Source organism: Callospermophilus lateralis, chromosome 7 (genome assembly GCF_048772815.1).
Source record: "Callospermophilus lateralis isolate mCalLat2 chromosome 7, mCalLat2.hap1, whole genome shotgun sequence".
Taxonomy (NCBI): domain Eukaryota; kingdom Metazoa; phylum Chordata; class Mammalia; order Rodentia; family Sciuridae; genus Callospermophilus; species Callospermophilus lateralis.
Window position 1 is genome coordinate 12,906,065 of NC_135311.1, and position 19,248 is coordinate 12,925,312.

General features: G+C 43.1%; 1 protein-coding gene across 1 annotated transcript; it reads left to right on the top strand.

Moving 5' to 3' along the window:
* The first annotated feature begins 2,046 nt into the window (after nucleotides 1-2,046).
* Nucleotides 2,047-17,749, top strand: LOC143403951 (SLAM family member 7-like). Its single transcript, XM_076862296.1, has 6 exons — nucleotides 2,047-2,116; nucleotides 12,539-12,862; nucleotides 14,259-14,531; nucleotides 15,776-15,879; nucleotides 16,794-16,856; nucleotides 17,677-17,749. The coding sequence occupies exons 1-6, from the start codon at nucleotides 2,062-2,064 to the stop codon at nucleotides 17,746-17,748; spliced, it is 891 nt and encodes a 296-aa protein (XP_076718411.1). The 5' UTR covers nucleotides 2,047-2,061; the 3' UTR covers nucleotide 17,749.
* The last annotated feature ends 1,499 nt before the right edge of the window (nucleotides 17,750-19,248 follow it).

Here is a 19,248-nt window from a genome sequence, read left to right on the forward strand (position 1 = left end):
CTTTCTGGTCCTCCATCTAACCTACTATTACCTGTTTTTGAGTTTCTGAAAGGGGACAGTATATAGCTCCCATTCCAAAACTAGCTCAGAGCCCATCAAGGGTTTTCTCCTTAAAACAAAAGGTTCTCCTAACATCCAAGCAATTAAAAGGTTTTTAGGGTAAATATATGTCGCAAGCCATCCATGTGCCAGCTATGTGCATTCGAGCATAGGAGGGAACTGGGCTGACATTGCTGCCTGAGGACAGTCAGAATGACTCATCTCAGTAACTAGCAAAGTAGGGAAAAGTAAACTGTGCTTTTTCTCTCACTCTGCCTGTGATCCCACACAGCGACTGTGATGGGTGTGACTTTCCAAGATATCAGTCAAACAGCTGACCACAACGCATCATCAAGCAACACTCCTCTCTCTGAAACCCAACCCCTGCATTATTTGGGTGGTACTTTCTTGTGGGAAGCCAACCTTACACGTGACTGAGTTACACTCCCCAGCTGGGTGCTGAGGCTCTCTGTCACAGAAATGTGGCACCCTTCTTGGGTGCGAGGGTCGGTGTCTCATGCATGGGGGTGTCTTGCTACAGCCCCATGGGTGAAGCTATGCTCACCTGTTCCTTTGTCATATGACCCCTTGCCCTGTTTAGGATAGAATCTTCCATGGAAGTGCCTTGTGTGAGTCCCCTTCTCTTACTGTACCCTTGGGTGTGGTCTACCCAGGTGTCAGTCAACCTGCTGACAGTGGACATCATGAAGATAGACTCAGCCCCTGAAACCTGACCCCTTGCCTCATTTGAATAGCTTCTCTCTGATAAAAGGGGTCAGCGCCTGCTCTCGCTCTCTCTCTTTCTGCGGACCCTTAAGGTCAGAGGAGCCGTCACAGTGACCCCAAAGAAAAAGGTATTGTGTCTCTTGTGTGGTTATTCTGTGCAGCCCATTCAGCCCAGTTTAACCGGAGTGACCCCTGAGCCTTTTAGTCGCAAGAACAGAAACCCAGCACTTTCTATCAAATGTCTTTTTCCCCAGTAAATACCAGGATTCAGGGCATGCCCTCTCTCTCTCTTGCCTCTTGCCTACCTGGCTCTCCTTGCCCTCCAGCATGGGAGCTTGATTCTTGAGGCTGCAGAGCCATCTTGAACCCTAAAAAAGGAATTTTGTGTGTGTGTGGTTTCTTCACTGCCTGCCCAATTGACCTGTAGTGTCCCTGATTCCATCACATATTGCAACAAATATATGTATATTTCTTATTATTATATCAAAGCATCACAAGCAGTATTCTTATAATTATCATGTCGTCCTAACAAATTGATCCCTTTGCCATTAAAAAAAATCCCTCTTTTTCTCTTTTCTCTAAAATTAATTTTATCTCATATTAATAGATCCACTCCAACCTTCTTAAGTCTAGTGGCTAAATGGTATATCTTTATTCATCTGTTTACTTTTGACCCCTCTGTATCTTTAAAGTGTGCCTCTTACAGACAGAATAGTTTGAATTTTTTTTTAAATCCACTGTAACAATCTTTCCCTTTGAATGGGAGTAGTCTGTCTATTTACACTTAGTGGGATTATTGATGTTGTTGTAATTGGATCTACCATTTTACTGAACATTAAATTGTCGGCCTAAATTTTATTGGCTTGTAGGACATCTTTAGATATTATAAGATGCTCATGGGATGTACTCATGGCAAATATCTTCTCCCACTCTGATTTGCCTTTTTATTTTCACAATGGTTTCTTTTGGTTAAAAGAACCTTTGATTTTGCTGTAATATACCCTAAGCCTTTGGTTTCTCATGTGTAAAATAGGATCTACAGCAGTAGCTCACCGAGTTCTTAGAAAGAATGAGTAAAAGAAATCAAGGATTTTCAGCATAGCTCCAGGCACTAAAGAAAGCCCAACAGAAGATAGTTTCACCATCTTCTGGCTCAGGTTAATTTTCCCTCCTTTACTATTTGCTAAGATGAGTCATCCTGATTTGTCAGTAGGGTGTGACCTCCTATATTTAAAAGAGGTGAGCCCTGTTAGAGAGAAGGGGTTTCACTTTAGTGACTAACACTCAGAGAACCATATGGCAGGTTCACCAGCATGCCTCCTCTTCATCTGTCTCCTCTGCCAGCTCACAGGTGAGTCCATTCTCCCAACTATCTTCCTTATCCTGAGATGTAGCTTCAGGTTCCTGATTCCACTTTGAAGCTCTGGCTCAAATTAGAAGGTTTTGCCTCCTTATCTAGCATTGCTTTTTTTTTTTTTTTTTTTTTTTTTTTAACCAGCCTCTGGTCTCTGGGTAGGAAGGGACTATAGGGAAAAGAAAAGGAATGGTCTTGGAGACCAACTACCTTTTGACTGTGCTAGAAAAGAAAGGACTAAAAGAAGTGGTTCTGGGTATAAGAAGACCTATGTTGTAATACAGATGCTGTGTGAATTCAGTCTTGATTGTCTAGTCCTCACTCCCTGAGAGGGCAACTTGAAAAGCACAATGATACAATTGTATATTTATTTATAAGCATATTCGCTGAAATAGATTTCTAACTGTATTTTAACGATATATGCATAACAATGATATCAATGGAAGAACCAGTTGAATTTTCTCTCTTAACCGACGCAATCCAATTCATCTGTCCTTAGAAAAACAACCCTTACTGTAGACACTCTAATCACATGGAGGACTGAGAATTTTTATTCACAGGTATGATAGTCTGGGAAGATTTTAGTATCTTTATTGTTCTAATTAGGAGTCTCGCAAGTGAGGAATCTTTCTCCTGTTATCAGATTCATGGGGTACCACTATACCAAGTGCTTTCCTTCTGAGCACTTAGTACAGTTGTCCATCATGTGTACCCCAAGCCTACCTGAACTAACTTTCCCCAAACCCCACAGACAGCACCTCCAATCCTTTCCTCCCCATTAGCTGGCCACTAAGTGGTCCACATCTACAGACTCTTACCCCTCCTTGAATTCATCAGAACTTTGCACTGTTAGGAAGCACCTGGTCCTAAGCGGGTGATCTGGAATAGGTTTACTTTAAAAATAACTCCCTGAACGGAAAAGGTGATCAGAAATGGAACTCGAAGCATTTGAGATGGGGGAGGGAATACCAGGGCTCTGAAAACCCCCAGGTGTCCACCTGAAACCTGAACTGTGCACAGCAAGGTGCAAGTGTGAAAATCTGTCATGGCCTGCTGCAGGAGACAGTGGGCTGTCTTGTGCTATGTCCCCCAAAGTTGAAAGGTATCAGAGATCATCCAGTAGATTGTCCAGTAGGCAGGTCAGTGGAAGGAGGCTGACCCTAAACAAGAGCATCCTGGGACTGACTTAGTAGCTCTATTATTGTGGGCAAGTTACTCACCCTATATTCTTCTCAAGTGCATAACAGATAATGAAATCTAACTTGCAAAATGATTGTAATCTTTTAAATGAGATGTCAAATGCAAAGTGACCATAATCACTACTAAAGCTTCTACTACATCCAAGGTGTTTTTCCATACAATTTCCTCAGAAATCTGTAAGACACATATTATTATACCTTTTTTACAAGTAAGAAAATTTGGGCTCATAGAAGTCAAGTTTCATGGAAAAGTTACACAGCTGTTAAGAGTCAGAGCAAAGACTGAATTTTCAAGACTAGTGCTCTTTTCATCATACTAAACTGCCTAACACTGAAGTTGATACCACTGAAGTTGGTTCTTGGTTTCCTTAAGAGGGGCTCAGTTACTGTGTATTTGAGCTGATTCTTCCATGCAGAGAGACTCAGGTGGGATTTCTTTCCTCTCCAGGCACACAAGTCCAAGTCAGGGAAAGGAAAGGCCCAAGGAGAACAGGTAGCAGTGTTTTAGGGAGGTGGCTATGCCAACAGGAAATCATGCTGGCCAAGCTCCAAGGGCCCAAGGAGTAGCCCTTACTTTTTTAGTATTCTCATCTGAAAAATGGGTACAATAACCTATTCCTCTCACTTTTATGATGATTAAATGACCCAGTAGTTTTAAGGAGGCAATTCATAAATGGAAAAACATGAAAAGAGGTGAAGGGATATTGCAGGGAGTGTTGCAAAGAATCGGAAGAAGTAAGGATGATGTGGTAGGAAACGAATGTGGGGCAGAGTGGTGAGGAGCTTGGATGGGAATATTAGGGTCGGATAGTCAGAGAATAGATGTATCAGACTTAGAGATCTGCAAGTTTCTATTCTCCATGTTTCACATGATCTTTCCAAGAGACATTAAGAAAGCATAAGTTGGCTAAAGAGCAGTCTAAACCATTTTGTTTTATTTTTTAAGCAGTGATTTCCTCTTAAACAATAAAACCTTACACAGAAACAAACATATAGATAACTGTAGGTATAGAGTTGAAGCCTCTCTGATGGGGCTTCCACCCCATAGCCTCCACCCCATCATCCTCTGTCCCTACACTCTAGCCTTTAGATTCCCCAGCCCTAAGCTTCTGGAAATTATACTGCATTACTCAGACTCCCAGGGTAGCATTTGGAGAAATCTTACCTTCAGAGACTTGGTTCCTAGCCTTCCACTGACTTGGGGCACATCACCCTAACCTGCTGATCACCAGCCTCCTCATCCATGAAACGGAATTAGACGAAGCAGTCCCTAAGGCTCTTCCCCGCTCTGAGATACTCTGGTTCTTGGTGTCCTTAAGGAAGGAGTCACAACATGCCAGTGCTACTTTCATGGCATTCCACAGTGAGGCACCAAGCGCTTGGAGAGGTGCTCGGACACTGGCTGGCAATCAGGGAGTGGGTCTATACTCCCTTCCCCTTATGCCTTCCTTCTGTACCGCCATCTCTTGTTCTGGCTGCATGACAATGTGCCTTCCTTGTCATCTGGTTCCTTCCTCCACTTAATTCTTGAACCTTTGGAGAACAAGACCAAAAAAAAAAGGAAGTGACAACAAAGAGGAAAGGGGGAGGGGGTGACAAGGGGGGAGGAGATCATCTCAGAGGCAATGCTCCTGATGCCCAAAACATCTGAGCCTGGGTCCCCTGCCCCAGCTCGCTGTACCTCCAAAAGCAGGTTGGCCGGGGGGTGTTTCCTGCTTTCTTAGCCGTCTGGTTCACTTTGCTCAGAAGCCATGCAGAGATGTTTGGGGAGATCTCCTTTTTTCACTCTTAGCCATACTTGCAGAAGTAAGACCCAAAAATAAGAAGCTGCCTCAAGGCCGGTTTCAACAGCCCTCCTCACCCTTCATTCCCCCTCCCCTCATGTGACAGGTATCTGTACTTCTCAAGTGCTTTCAGATCCATATTACACTTTGACTTCCTCAAATTGCTGGGAAATTAAGGTGTTATTTTTTTCCCCATGAAAATTCCAAAAACTGAAGCTCAAAGTGGTAAGTAGTAAACATAAAGCCTCTCAGAGGAACAATCCCACTTCTTTGTTTGTGACCTTAAGAAAGTCACTCAATCTCAGTATCCTAATCTTATAGAGTCTAACTTTTCTCTCATGGAGTTGTTCTGAAGATCAAGAAAGATAATGCCAGCCGGGCATTTGACACAGGCCCTTAATCCCAACAGCTGGGGAGGCTGAGGCAGGAGGATTGCAAGTTCAAAACCAGACTCAGTAAAACTTAGTGAGGTCCTAAGCAATTTTGAGACCCTGTCTCAAAATAAAAAAATAAAAAAGGACTGAGGATATGGCTCAGTAGTTAAGCACCCCTGGGTTTAATCCCTGATACCAAAAATAAAGAAGAAAGAAAGAAAAACAACGCTGTTAAAGTTATTTAAAATAACAGAGTGGCACCTAGTGTTCATTGCTGGATCTGTGATTATGGGGGAACTAGAATGGAGTCCAGGGCTCCTGACTGCCAGTAAGACTAGAACCCTTTTTAACCCTTCTGCACATGGGGCGGTGGGGGGAGTTAGGCCATTCCTATGCCACTTTTTGGTAAAGACCCCGTGACTCCATCATCTATAACATCATCATGCCATGACTCTCTGGGAAGGACCCCAGGACTCCATCCGGAACCTAGTGCTAATAGACCGGCCATGGGCTAATACACAGCAAAAGGCTTTGTCCAGTTACCACCCAAGGATATATTTCTTTCTGAAGAATTTTGAAAATGAAGTAACACAAGTGGTGAATTTTCGGGGCATGGGTGTAAAAATAAGTGTTAGAGACTTCCTTGCAGGAGAGCTTCCTACTGGGCTTTATGGGTTTTGAATAAGATTTATTTTAGATGGACAGAGACTCCTCTCTGGGCATGAAGTAGGAAGTGAACCGACGGTCAGGAGAGGGAGGAGGCCTGGCTGAGCATCTGCTGGTGGCAGTGGGTAGCAGTCTTGGGTTTCATATCTTTTCACAGCATTATAGATAGCATCATCCTAACCTTAGAGCAAAAGTCCTGGGGTTTTCCTGAGGTATGACAACCCTCGGTCACGTGGCGCCCACTGTGCCAGAGAAGAGCTATCATTATAGCCGAGTGCCCTCAGACTTACCAAACCATGTAGCTGCTATGAAAATGAGAAAGGGATAGAATAGACGCAGAGGAGGCAAGTTCCGGCATTCCCTGCTCTGACTTTGGAAAAGCAAGCCTCTGGAGACGATAGACAAGCCTCACAGTGGTCCAGCCCTCCTGGACCTTTAGGTGAGTATTGGTAGTTACTCATCTCTAGAGTTTTCTGATCCCATGAGTCACATTAAGCCCCTCTACTATGCACCCTAATAATACCTGTTACTTCCTTTTGTATCACACATACAAGTGCTTACTTACTTAATGACCATCTCCCAACCCCATGGACGCCCGAATCATGACTGTCTTGCTCCCCAGTTATGTATGTGGCTCCTAAACAAATGCCTGTTGTAAATGTGAAACTAAATAAATTCTTGTCCAAGGCAGAAATAACTGAAGGAGACAAATGTGACCTGCTTTGATACGGTAAAATACTGTAGAGCCACACAGCGCAGGTAGCAAAGCCATCACAGAAAGGGAGCTTCAGGTAAGCCCTGGACAGCTGTACAGAAAAGTCTCTTGTTTCTGGATACCTTTTTCCAGCCTGCTGAGAAGAATGGATAAGACTGGTTAGGTCTCACCAACCCTGCCCCTTATTCTCTGAACCCATATTTAGGAAATGGCAGGAAGTTATTTTCCTCTTTCATTCTTCTTCTTCCCACCCTGAAAATACACTTACGATAGGACAATATACTCCATCTGGTTTGTGCTGACAATTTGTCCAATGTCATCCTCCAATTTCTCTCCAAGGGACAATTCATTGGAAGGCATTTTTTCATACTCTCACACAATTTACACATGGGGTATTAAACCTTGAGCAAATAGCACCATGTGTGTGGAAGATTGAAATGCTCATGGCTTAAATGCATGCAAACATGCTGACACACAAAATCCATGTGCTTGTAATTTTGCCACCGAAGTGGTTTGAATGTGGTTTGTCCCTGAGAAATTCATATGCTAGGAACTTGGTTCTCAATGTGGTGGCACAGAGGTGTTGGAACCTTTAAGATGTGAGCCTAGTGTTAGGTCATGACAGTGACACCTTCAGAAGGAATTCACGCTGCTGTCCCAGAGTCAACTCTCTCAAGAACATGTTGTGATCAAGCAAAGCCACCCGACATTGACCGCTTCAGCACACGATTGGTTTTCTTTCAATTTCTCTGCCTTGTTGTAATCTAGCCAAGGGATCCCTCATCAGAGGCCTAACAGATGATACCACACAATCTTGGACTTTCAGCCTTCATAACTATGAGCTAAATAAACCTCTTTTCTTTATAAAGTATCCAGTTTCAAGTATTTTGCTATTGCAACAAAAAATGGACTAATATGCCCCTGAAATACCCTCCAAAAATCTAATGTGAAAATGAAATTGCTCAAAGATTGCCTAAATCCAGGAACTCCCTTGGGGACAAGGGATATCCAATATTTATTTGACTTCAAAATATTTACTCTTTCTATCTCTATTGTAGAAGTGAAAGAATAAATGTATTGATTAAAAATTAAAAAATAAAATTAATTATTTACTGGAGCTTTTTTGATATGCCTTGAGATGATTAGAGAAGGCAGTCTAAAAGCACCCTGGCCTTCATGTTGAAGAAGTAGGGAGAGTAGCTTTTTTAAAAAATCAGATTACTTGACTGGATGATTTGATATATCTTCAGGGAACCAACACATATATTATGTGCTGACTGATAAAGTATAGGGAGAAAAGCTTTAAAAATAGGAACTTTCTCCTAAAATACATTTATCCAGGAAGAGAAACTAGTACTTTTGGACATAAACCTGGTCAAAAGTTGGTAGAGACCTTAGACCTGGAATCGAAGGAGTAGGTCCACATCTGATTTCCTCACCCTGAGCTCTGGCAGAGCAGCTTGTGTATGGGGGTGACTCACTAAAGAGTGTGAAGGGGAAATGGGGCTCAAGGATGTCCAAGGACTTTGGACCTGACACCTGAGCACTGTAGGAGCGTGGGAAAAGGGAGTAAGGAAAAGAACTAAGGTTGACACTAATGCCACTGCACTTTCAAATTGAGTGATACGTCCAGATTGAGTCCAAGATCCCAGAACTGAAGTGACATTGAGTTAAGTCCTCAAAGCATCACCCACTAGCTATGTCCCTTGGATAAGTTACTTAATTTGTCAATTTATCTATCCATCTATCCATCTATCTATCTATCTATCTATCTATCTATCTATTTATATCTCAGAATTCTTATGAAGTCAGATATTAACAAACTTTTGCTATTAAAAAAAGAGAGTAAATATTTTAAGCTTTGCGGGCGATGTGATCTTCATCAATAGGATCTCGGTTGCAAATACTCAGTTCAACCTTAGAATTGCAGAAGCAGCCATAGATAGACAACATGTAAATGAAGACACAGGGCTATGTTTCAGTAAAACTTTATTTATTTATTTATTTTTTAATGAAGTAGCCCAAAATGGGCCAGAAAGCCTAATTTTGCAGGATTGCTTCAGGTATTAGGCAGAATCTTACAGTAAATGTTTAACACAGAGTAAACCTTTTTTACATGGCAACTATTACTGTTTGGAAATTGTTTCCAGAACATTTGAATTTTAATAGGGATCAAGGAAATAAATCACTCACGAAGTGATTTTGGATATCTGGAGAAGTCAGTTCCGAGAGGTCCAGCACAGAAATTTGTCTTTTTTCCTTGTCATGAGTGACATCAGTGCAGGAGTAGTAGAAAATATTGTGGTAAGAGAGCAAGTTGTTAAACCAACAGAAACTCAGTGCTTGGTGGGTTTCTCAGGACCAATTAGGCACACAACGTAGTTTAAATTTCTTTTGAAAGAAAAAGAAAATGAACATAACAATAATAAATGTAATGAATATAGTTTGGATTATATTCATTTTTTAAAAATGTTAATCCATGTATTTAAATGTGTATAGCACATAAGTTACAAATTCTCATTTCTACCACAAGTGAGAACTTTTCCAGATTGCCTTCATTTCTTCCTTGAGTGTTTTACAGGAAATTCCAAGTTACATCCTGCAGTCTGAAGGTTAGAGCTGATATAGATCTGTCTGTGAGTTTCCCTGCAACGCACTGAGCGAGATCCAGGGAAGTCATGCATGTCTGTGAGAGGGAGACAGTCTTGCTCACAGTGGCCCCTCCATGTCACCCTGCTAGTCACAGCACAAGTATTGGTTCCTGCTGAATTGCTTCCCACCTCAGCTGGCACCAGAACTAAGCAAACAGTCCAAACACCCAAGGCTCTATTTATGTTCATACCAACTCCATCAAAAATTATAATTAATATTTAGGAGTATTCCTTATGGAGGAAGAGTCAACCAGTGTAAAAATGTATAGGATCCAGGCAAGCCATAACCCTGGCAATCAATAGAGCTGTCAGCATCCTACGGTGTGGCTTTTTTTATTTTTTATTTTTTGGTCAGGGGCACTTAACCACTGAGCCACATCTCCAGCCCTTTTTTGTATTTTATTTAGTGACAGCATCTCATTGAGTGGCTTAGGGCCTCAATAAGTTGCTGAGGCTAGCTTTGAACTAGCATTCCTCCTTCCCCAGCCTCCCCAGCTGCTGAGATTATAGGTGTATGCCACCTGCCCAGCCCAGGCTTTTGGTTGTTGTTATTCTAATTAGTTATACATGATATAACTATAGAATTCACTTTGATACATCATATACAAATGGAGTATAATTTCTTATTCTTCTGGCTGTACATGATGTAGAATCCCACCGGTCATATACATGTACATAGGGTAATAATGTCTGATTCATGCTATCATCCTTCCTACCCCCCAACCCCCTTTCTTCCCTTCACTCCCCTCTACCTAATCTAAATTAACTCTCTTCTTCTCTAGCCACCTCCCTTATTGTGAATTAGCATACACATATCAGAGAAAACGTTCAGCCAGCATGGCTTATTAATATTGCCTTCGTTTCTTTTGGCTTTCCATGACTGAATTAATAAAATTCCTTTTAAAATTTTTAACCTGAACCCAACTAATTGTGGGGGGTCACACTGAGCGGCCAGCATTTTCCTTCTCGTGATAGGTAGAGGTTCTGTCAGTCACTTCCGTAGTGATCTGGCCACATTCATAGTGGCCCTAGACACTGCCCTGATCCTCAAAGTGGCAGAATATGTCCTCATGGGCGGGTGTGTCTTCCTGCAGCCCCATGGATCGAGCTGCGCTCATATGTTCCTTTGTGGTATTACCCCTTGCCCTGTTTGGGATAGAATGTTGCATGGAAAACACCCTTTGTGTGTCCTCTTCTCTCGCTCTGCCTTTGGGTGTGGCCTCCCTAGGTGTCAGTCAACCTGCTGACAGCAGACATCATGAAGCTAGACTCAACCCCTTGAAATCTGAACCCTTGTCTCATTTGAATGGCTTCTCCTCAATAAAAGGGTCAACAAGTGCTGGCTCTCACTCTCTTTCTGCGGCCCCTTAAGGTCAGAGGAGCCATCATAGGATCCCCTAAGAAGAAGGTATCTCTGTCTCTTGTGTGGTTATTTCGTGCAGCCCAGTTCCCCTGGAGTGACCCTGAGTGGTTTTGGCAACTAATCCCAATGACTACAGAGGCTGAGGCAGAAGGATGGCAAATTTGAGGCCAGGTTGGGCAATTTAGTGAGACCTGGCCTCAAAATAAAAGTAAAATAAAAATAAAAAGGACTGGGGATGTGGTTCAGTAGCAGAGCATCTCTAAGTTCAGTGCCCAGTACCAAAATAAATTTTAGAAATAAAATTTAAAAGCATTAAAAAAGTTTAACCTGGTAAATTATGTTAAGAGGCAGAAGAGAACATAACTTTGGGTTTTGTTCTTTTAAGGAGAAGACCTATAAGTATTTAATTTTAGATTGCTCATCTCTAGGAACCTTGTATAAGGTCTCTGCTATGTTGCTTTCTCGTCTGTACAATATGTGCTTTAAAGTCTCCACCTGTGGAGCAAAGCACTTCACTTATCATGTGTGTAGTTGTAAGGGGTTATCCATTGTGCCTCATGTTCCTGATTTGTAAGATGGGTTTATAAAAAAATTCTTTTAAGGGTTGTTTTAAGAGTAAATAAAATAGGAAAGACAGTAGAATGAATCAGACATAACTTTCCTATGCTCATGTATGAATGCACGACCAGTGTAACCCCACATCATGTTCAAACACAAGGATGGGATCCTAATTAGAATGGGTTGCACTCCATGTATGTATAATATGTCAAATTACACCCTACTGTCACGTGTATCTAAAAACAACAAATAAAATGATAAATACGATCATACTAAGTGCTTTTAGACTGTTGGACGTGATCTAAAGTCTCATCGCCCCAGTCATTCTTGAATTTTTCCCTTAAATTTTAATAGGTAGAAGATGAATGAGTCCTCATACCTCCTCACTGAAAACGTCTGCTTGGCTGCTCTAAAAGTTCCTTGAGCAGTCATTCTTAACTGTTTCTCACTTGGAGTCACATACTCATTGATAAAAATGATCCCTTATGGAAGAAGAGTCAACAAATGTAAAAATGTATAGGATCAAGGCACAGAGGCTGAGGCAGAAGGATGGCAAATTTGAGGCCAGGTTGGGCGACTTTTTGAAGTCATGTTCTCTGGGGTGAACCTAGACTTTGGTGAAACAAAAATTTCTTGTGGAAGTAACCCTCTAGTGTAATTCCTAATAGTTTGGGATAAGCTATTTTTATCACTAAGAACACATAGCTCTAGGTATCACCATCCTGATCCATGATTGCAAACCACTGCCCATGTTCAGCAGGCTTACTTTATCAGCTTGCACTCAGCTCTCTCTCTGGGGCAATGTGGCAGTACCAAAGGAAGGACAGCAACCTCTCCACTTGTCCACTCACAGGGACCTGCCCAGGGTGGCATTGGGCTTTACAACCGGAGGTATCTAGGAATGGATGGGGTCATCCGCAGTCACCCTTTGCAGGCAGAGAGTTCTGATCTCAATTATTTCATGCGATTGAGATTCTGAAGTGCTTCCTGGGGGCTGCTTGGGTTAGATGAGAATTTTTCAGGATCTTCCCAGGACCCAAAGGGGATGGTGAGTAATTGGTGGCAAAGGCAGGGACTCAGACTTATTTTCTGGTTTTCTGTGTCTGCAGCCTCTGGAGCCCTGAAGGAGAAGTTTGGTGTCCTTGGTGGATCTGTGACCTTTCCTGTGGCAGCTTCAATACAGAACATTGACAGTATTGTCTGGCTCTTCAATTCAACCACTCTTGCCATGATAAAGCCGGGTGTGGCAGACAAAAAAGCCACTATCCTTATGACCCGAAGTCATAACGAGGAAAGGATGATCCTTTCAGACAGTAACTATTCTCTGACACTCCTCCAACTGAAGAAGAATGACTCAGGGATCTACCGGGTGGAGATGAACCTCTTATCCTCTCAGCCATCCTTCACCCAGGAATATGGGCTACAAGTCTACGGTGAGCAGAATCAGTCCTAATGGTGGGTAGCGTGCCATGGTGAGAGGGTGCACTCCCTGACAACAGCAAACGTTCCAGAAAAGGATGGATAAATGCTTGGCAAGAATATGGGAGAGAAGGGCTGGGGTTGTGGCTCAGCGGTACAGTGCTCGCCTAGCGCATGCAAAACCCTGGGTTCAATCCTCAGCACCACGTAAATATAAATAAGTAAAATAAAGGGAAAAAAATATGGGAGAGAATGCATGGATGAAGCTGACCTCATAGGCCTCTGCTTACTCAAATATTTTGTAAGAGACTGTATGGTGTAGTACTTGGGCAACATGAGAAGTGGCAACCACACAGATCTAAGTCAAATGCTTGCTTCTCTATTTACTAGGTGCATGGGCTTAGCCCAGTTATTTAATTTCTTTGAATCTTATGTTCCATATCCAAGAAAAAAGCAATATCTACTTTAGGAAGATTATTGGATATAAATGTCAATCCCAGCTCTTCCACTAAAGATTCTAAGCATTTCTGAAAAAGACATAAGGGTCAAAAAGAAGATAAAGGCTGGGTATAATGGTGCATACCTGCAATTTCAGCTACTCAAGAACATGAGGCAGGAAGATTACCTGAACCCAGAAGTTAGGGGTCAACTATACCATATAGGAAAACCCTGTCTCGTAAAAAGATAAAAATATCCACTCTGTTTCTGGTATAGCTCAGTAGGAGAAATATCTCCTTCCAAATCTAGACTTAGGAACCCACTACCCAGGGAAGTTGAATTTACAAAACGATTACTCAGTTACAGGTAACTCACCCAGCTTCAATAGCAGGGGGACCAGGAAATGGGCCTCAAGACCATGCACCTCAATCTACATGTCTTCCATCGGGACATAGTCAAAGGGAACAGAAGATGTATATTCTACAGGCAAACTAGCTGTGGGTGGGAATAAAAGATTACATTTGAACAGCAATCTTTAATGGCTCAAATCTGCAAGTAGAGAAAGAAAATGATGGACAACAGACTTGACCTCACCAATCAACCAACTGCTCATCCTTGGAGAGTGGAAGAGTGAGCACAATGGAGTGCCACTCCTATACTGTTCTCTCCTGGAGAACAAAAGTAGAAGTCTCTTCTAGGAAGCCTCAGGACAATAAGTGAAAGTCATCAGGCTGCATTATTGTTACATAATCATTTCTTTTATCATTGCAGTTATTGTCACCATGGTTATTGCTTTACAGTGGTGGGCAAGAACGAGGTAGTTCTCTTTCCCAGGATCTGCTCTGAATTGCTGTTTTCTCTGCATTCTGAAGCTCCTTGGGGAGACTGAGGTTCAAGTTATCCAAGGGCAATTCAGACAAAGGAGAGCTGTGTGCATAATTTCCATCCCGGATTGTTCTTTGTCTTCCACAGAGTGCCTGTCAAAGCCTAAAGTCACCATGGGTCTGCAGAACAATAAGAATGGCACCTGCGTAACTAATCTGACATGTTCCATGGAACAGGGAGGAGAGAATGTGACATACAGCTGGAATGTCCTGGGGCAGAGAAGCAACAAGTCTTATGATGGCTCCATCCTTCCCATATCCTGGAGACTGGGAGAAAGGGACACGGTCTTCATCTGCACGGCCAGGAACCCCATCAGCAGTAATTCCTCAAGTCCCATCCTTGCCTGGAACCTCTGTAGAGGTGATTGTCCCTTCTTTTTAGGAGCCTCTGGTCTGGGTAACTATACCTTCTTCAATTCCGTGTCCCCAAAGATCAGGCCCTGTGTGAAAACCGGTGGCCTGTGGAAAGTCATCAGGCTGGGAAGAAAGTGGCAGATGCTCTAAACTTTGGGTCATATTTCCTAGTTGACTTGCTCCCTTTTCAGGCCTCGACTCATTCTCTCTTTAAAGGTGCTGATGGTGACGGTTCCAGTTTCCTCCTCACCTTCCTGGGTCTTCTGTTGGTGCTCTTCACACTCTGCACCCTTGTGTTGATGTTTCATTTGACTATGCGGATAAAGAGAAGAAAAGGTAGGGCACGTTTGATTTTTGTCCTCATCCTCATTCATCCACTGAATCCCTCATTTATTTCTCGAGCGTGTATCGGGTTGTGTATGAGGCCTGGTGCTAACACGATACTGAGCTGAAGAGGTCATAGTGTCTGCCTTCAAGAAGCACATGGTCAGCCAGCACTCTTCATTCCAGATTAGAGAGAGAGAGAGAGAGAGAACAAGAGCTGCAGTCCTTGCCTTCTCTCCTAGGACAAAGTCCCACTCCAGTGCCCACTCCTCTCCTTCCTTCAGAGAGTCACTAAGGTGGCCTTTCTCTGGGCACAAGCTCTATACTATTCACTCTGCTCCCTGACCTGGGAGGTGATGGCCTCCAACTCTGATGCCTCCACAGACCAATACCCTCCAACCAGTCCTTCCTAGCTTCATCCTTGTCAGAGTCCCCAAACTAGCTCCAGTCTTCTCCATTGGTTCAACTCCAAGATCTCTCTTTCCTCCCCACTTCAGTGTGGACACATTCCTCCTGGAGAAGCTGGGCTCTGTCTCTCTCCATGTGGCACCCCATTCTCTGTGTCCCCAAGCCCTGCTGATTTATCTTCTTGTGTCCAATGTCAGGAAGGGACCTGAAAGACTTTGAGACCTCCCTTCCCTGTGAGAAGCCCTCTGGAAGCCTTTCTGACCTTCTCTGCTTCCCACTTTGGTCACCTCGGCCCAGAGATCAGAAAGTGAAAGTACAAGGGCAACTAATTCATCCTGATTTTTTTTTTTTTTTTAGAACTTTCCTAATTTTAACACTGAAAATCCCTGTCCCAAAAAACCTGAATTAGTAAGATGGCTGGTCCTCTTAAGTGGGCCATCCAGGTGGGATGGTGGGCCAACAGGGAGGAGGAGTGGTCAGAGAGGCAGACTTTTTAATTCACTCTCAACTTGGTTTCAGGGCCCACTGAGGGTGAAAAAAGAATGGAGGTTCATCAGGAAATTCCTAATGTCTGCCCCCATTCTGGAGAGAAAACAGTGTATGAAACCATCTGCTATGCTAACGTGAGTACTTTCCCTTTCTTCCTGGGACCCGACTCACCTCTCTGAGACCCGCCTTGTTCTCCTTAAGATTTTGTTTTCATGGGTTTGGTTAACATGGGAAGGGGGAGGGGGAATTAGGATGGATGGTCCTGAAAACCCCAGGCAACTCCGTCTCCCCCAAATCTTTATGAATTCACTTCTGGGGCACCTGATTCTCACCCATCGGTGACATTCATACTGTGAACGTTACATGCGTCACCCTTCCCCCCACAGTTCACAGGGTCCTCTCCAGGGGCCTGGTTACTCTTGCACAAGGCAGTGTGTAGTGGAGTGTGACTTTGGTGTGATGTCTGAGTCATGTTGTCAGAAGACGCGTTGCTCAAGAAATGCCTCTTTCCTTGGGCTGACTCCAGGAGGGTCACAGTTCATGAGAGTTACGTATTTTCTGTATTTTTGGAATTCGTTTTAATTTCACAGGATGAATAATGCAATAAACAAACCTAAGAGCATAAAAACATGAATTAAATCAATGCTGTGACTTCCTGAAAACGTTATTCATAATCACTGTGATCACAGTCACCAGTTAGAGCACTTCCCCTGAGCCATCCATTTTCCAGAACCCTCTTTTCATCTTCTCCCACCTCTCCTTCTCCCTCTTGTGACTCTGAGTCTCTCTCTGATCTTTTCTTTCTTTCTTTCTTTTTTTCATTTTTTGTGGTACTAGGGATTGAACCCAGAGGCCCTCTAGCACTCCTGGCCCTTTTATATTTTATTTTTATTTTATTTCTCTAATTTGATGAGGCTGGCCTCAGGCTTGAGATCCTCATGCCTCAGCCTCCCAAGTCACTAGGATTATGTGTGTGCCATCTCTGGTATTTTCTACATGACCCAGGGTAGGTGATGATTCTTTTTGTTTGTTGCTTGTTTTTTTATAGAAAATTAATCCAGCAGAAGATCCACTAAATACACTTTATTCCACTGTGCAGATACCAAAAATGGTAAGAGATTTAGAGCTGAGTTTCATCTAAATTGTCCTATCCCTTCTCCTGGTTCATGCTTAGGTTAAAAATCTTGGACCTCAGGAATCTCATATTCACTGGCATTAAAATGTACCTCTGGTAGTTCCCCCATCCCATTTGCTTAGGGGGTGACACAAGAATATGGGGAATTTAGAAAAGAATTCTGTTTTAGGAGTCCAGATGAGGGTAATCAGGAACAAACTGAATAGGGGGAGAAATTCTAGATGGGAATGATAATCAGAAGGCTCTTGACTAAAGTCATGGCTTCATCTGTGCCTGGGAGGAAAAGGATGATTGGGGGTGGGGGAGGGGCTCCAGCCTGCTCCTGAGCCACGGGGCAGACCACAGGAGAGAGATTTCCATTTTCCCTTTGGTCTAGCTATGTTACGTCTGGTTTGCACCCTCCCCTAGTTCAACGTGGTAAGGCTTAAGGCTCATTCTTTCACAGATGATGTGTGGGAGGAGCCCTTGTACCTTCCTAACTCCTTTCCCTTCCCTCAAACAGAACTGATAGATGGGGATCTTGAAAGCAGTTTGCTCAGTGACATGTCAAATTCATTGGCCATGCTTCTGTGAATGATTATAAGTTCAGTTCATTAAGTACTCAGCAAGATAAAGATGGGTTTATCCTAAAGAATGGTTTCTCTAAACTAGGAGGGATTAAACAGTGGGCGCAAGCATGGTGGAGGTTCGGGTTGGGTACCGTTGGACATAGTGAGTGTCTGGGGTTCAGGGTCTTCTATGGTAGGCCCAGATCTCTGCCCACCTCTAGTGTTCTGCTTCCTCATGTCGCCTACAGGTGGAGAATCCCTGCTCACCGACCACCATGCCAGACACACCCAGGCTGTTCACCTATGAGGATGTCATTTAGACATCAGCATGCTGCCCTCAAACCTCACTCCAGAGAAGTACAAAGAAATGCATCCACTTGTCCAGAATGCCTGGAAGAAACCATTCCTAAGCATACACCTTTGAGTTTAGGAGTTCATAATTCTACCAAATACTGAGAACTCTCTTTAAACCCAGAATCTATATCACTTCCCATATGGAATGCGACTGTGAATTTATCAGTCAATCTCAAGAAAAGGCTAAATATCTCTCTGCTAACATGTAAATGCATATTAATATCTGCCTCGGTCATATTAATGATGGCCCCAGGACAGGGCTTGGAGTCTCATTCCAGTCCAGGGTTAGGAGGACAGAATATACCAACAGTCTGGTTGCCAGGAGGGCAAGAAGACCAGGCCAGACAGGTGTGTCTGGCACCAGCAGGTATAACTGCCAAAAATGAATGAATGAGTCATTCACTAGGTAGGTGGCACTGTTGAACTTAATTGGGCAGATGTGCTCTCTGCTCTCATGAACCTGACCACTCGTGAACTACTTTTATGGCCAATTATGGGAGGCTTAACACAAATTCTGAATACACAAAACTTGAAGGTCAAAGCTCACAAGGACACAGAATTGTGCTTGGGCAAGAACAAGAACACCCCTCTACTCTCAGAACTCCTACCACCACCCCACCACGGCCTGGCTTAATTTGTACTCCTATGCTGCAAATAAAAGCCTAGGCTTTGTTAAGGTCTATATAGGAGCCTATCTCGATGCAAAAACTCTACAGGCACATTTTGTGTCTAGTATGACACCTAGAGTTGGGATGTGGGGCCTGGTGTATGAATTACTTGTCAACTTTCAAAATGGTACAATGTGTTCAATATTTATTAATAAGCTCTGCTAGGTCATTCTCACAAATAAGTCAGACATGATCTCTACCCCTATAGAACTCACCTTCTTTTTAGTGAAATGGTAAAGACTTGGGGAGGGTGAAAAGTAGGACTGCACTTGATGTGTTCCTGATACATGTTTTGAATGGAGAATACCAGGAAGGGAACTGGGGCCCCAGGGCTGGGGTATGAAATAAGGTGGACAAGTTATGTATTTAAATTTGTGAAAAGAGAAAACATCTGGGAGGGAAAACATTTGAATACAAGATGGCCAAGTTAAGAGAAAATAAACTTGCAAGAAAAAAACAAAGAGAATGAACTCAGGCTGATGTGAGAGGAAATAAAAGTTAAAAATAGGAGTAGGTGTGGAAACTAACCCATCACCACCACGAGGGACTTGGCTAGGCCCACCCAGAGCTGGGTAGGTGTGGATTGCCCGAACCATAGCATGATAAATGCTGTATTTATTGCTACAATTTTCTGGGGGAATGGTGGGGAGTGTCCCTTTTAATAAAACCATGCTTTGAGGAAGGGATGTTTTTTCAAATTCTTACAACAGTGGGGGGGTGGGGAGTGGGTGGATAGCAGGACTTGGAAAGAAGAACTATTTATGATAAGGCTAAGATGGAAGCCAAGACTTTAAACTT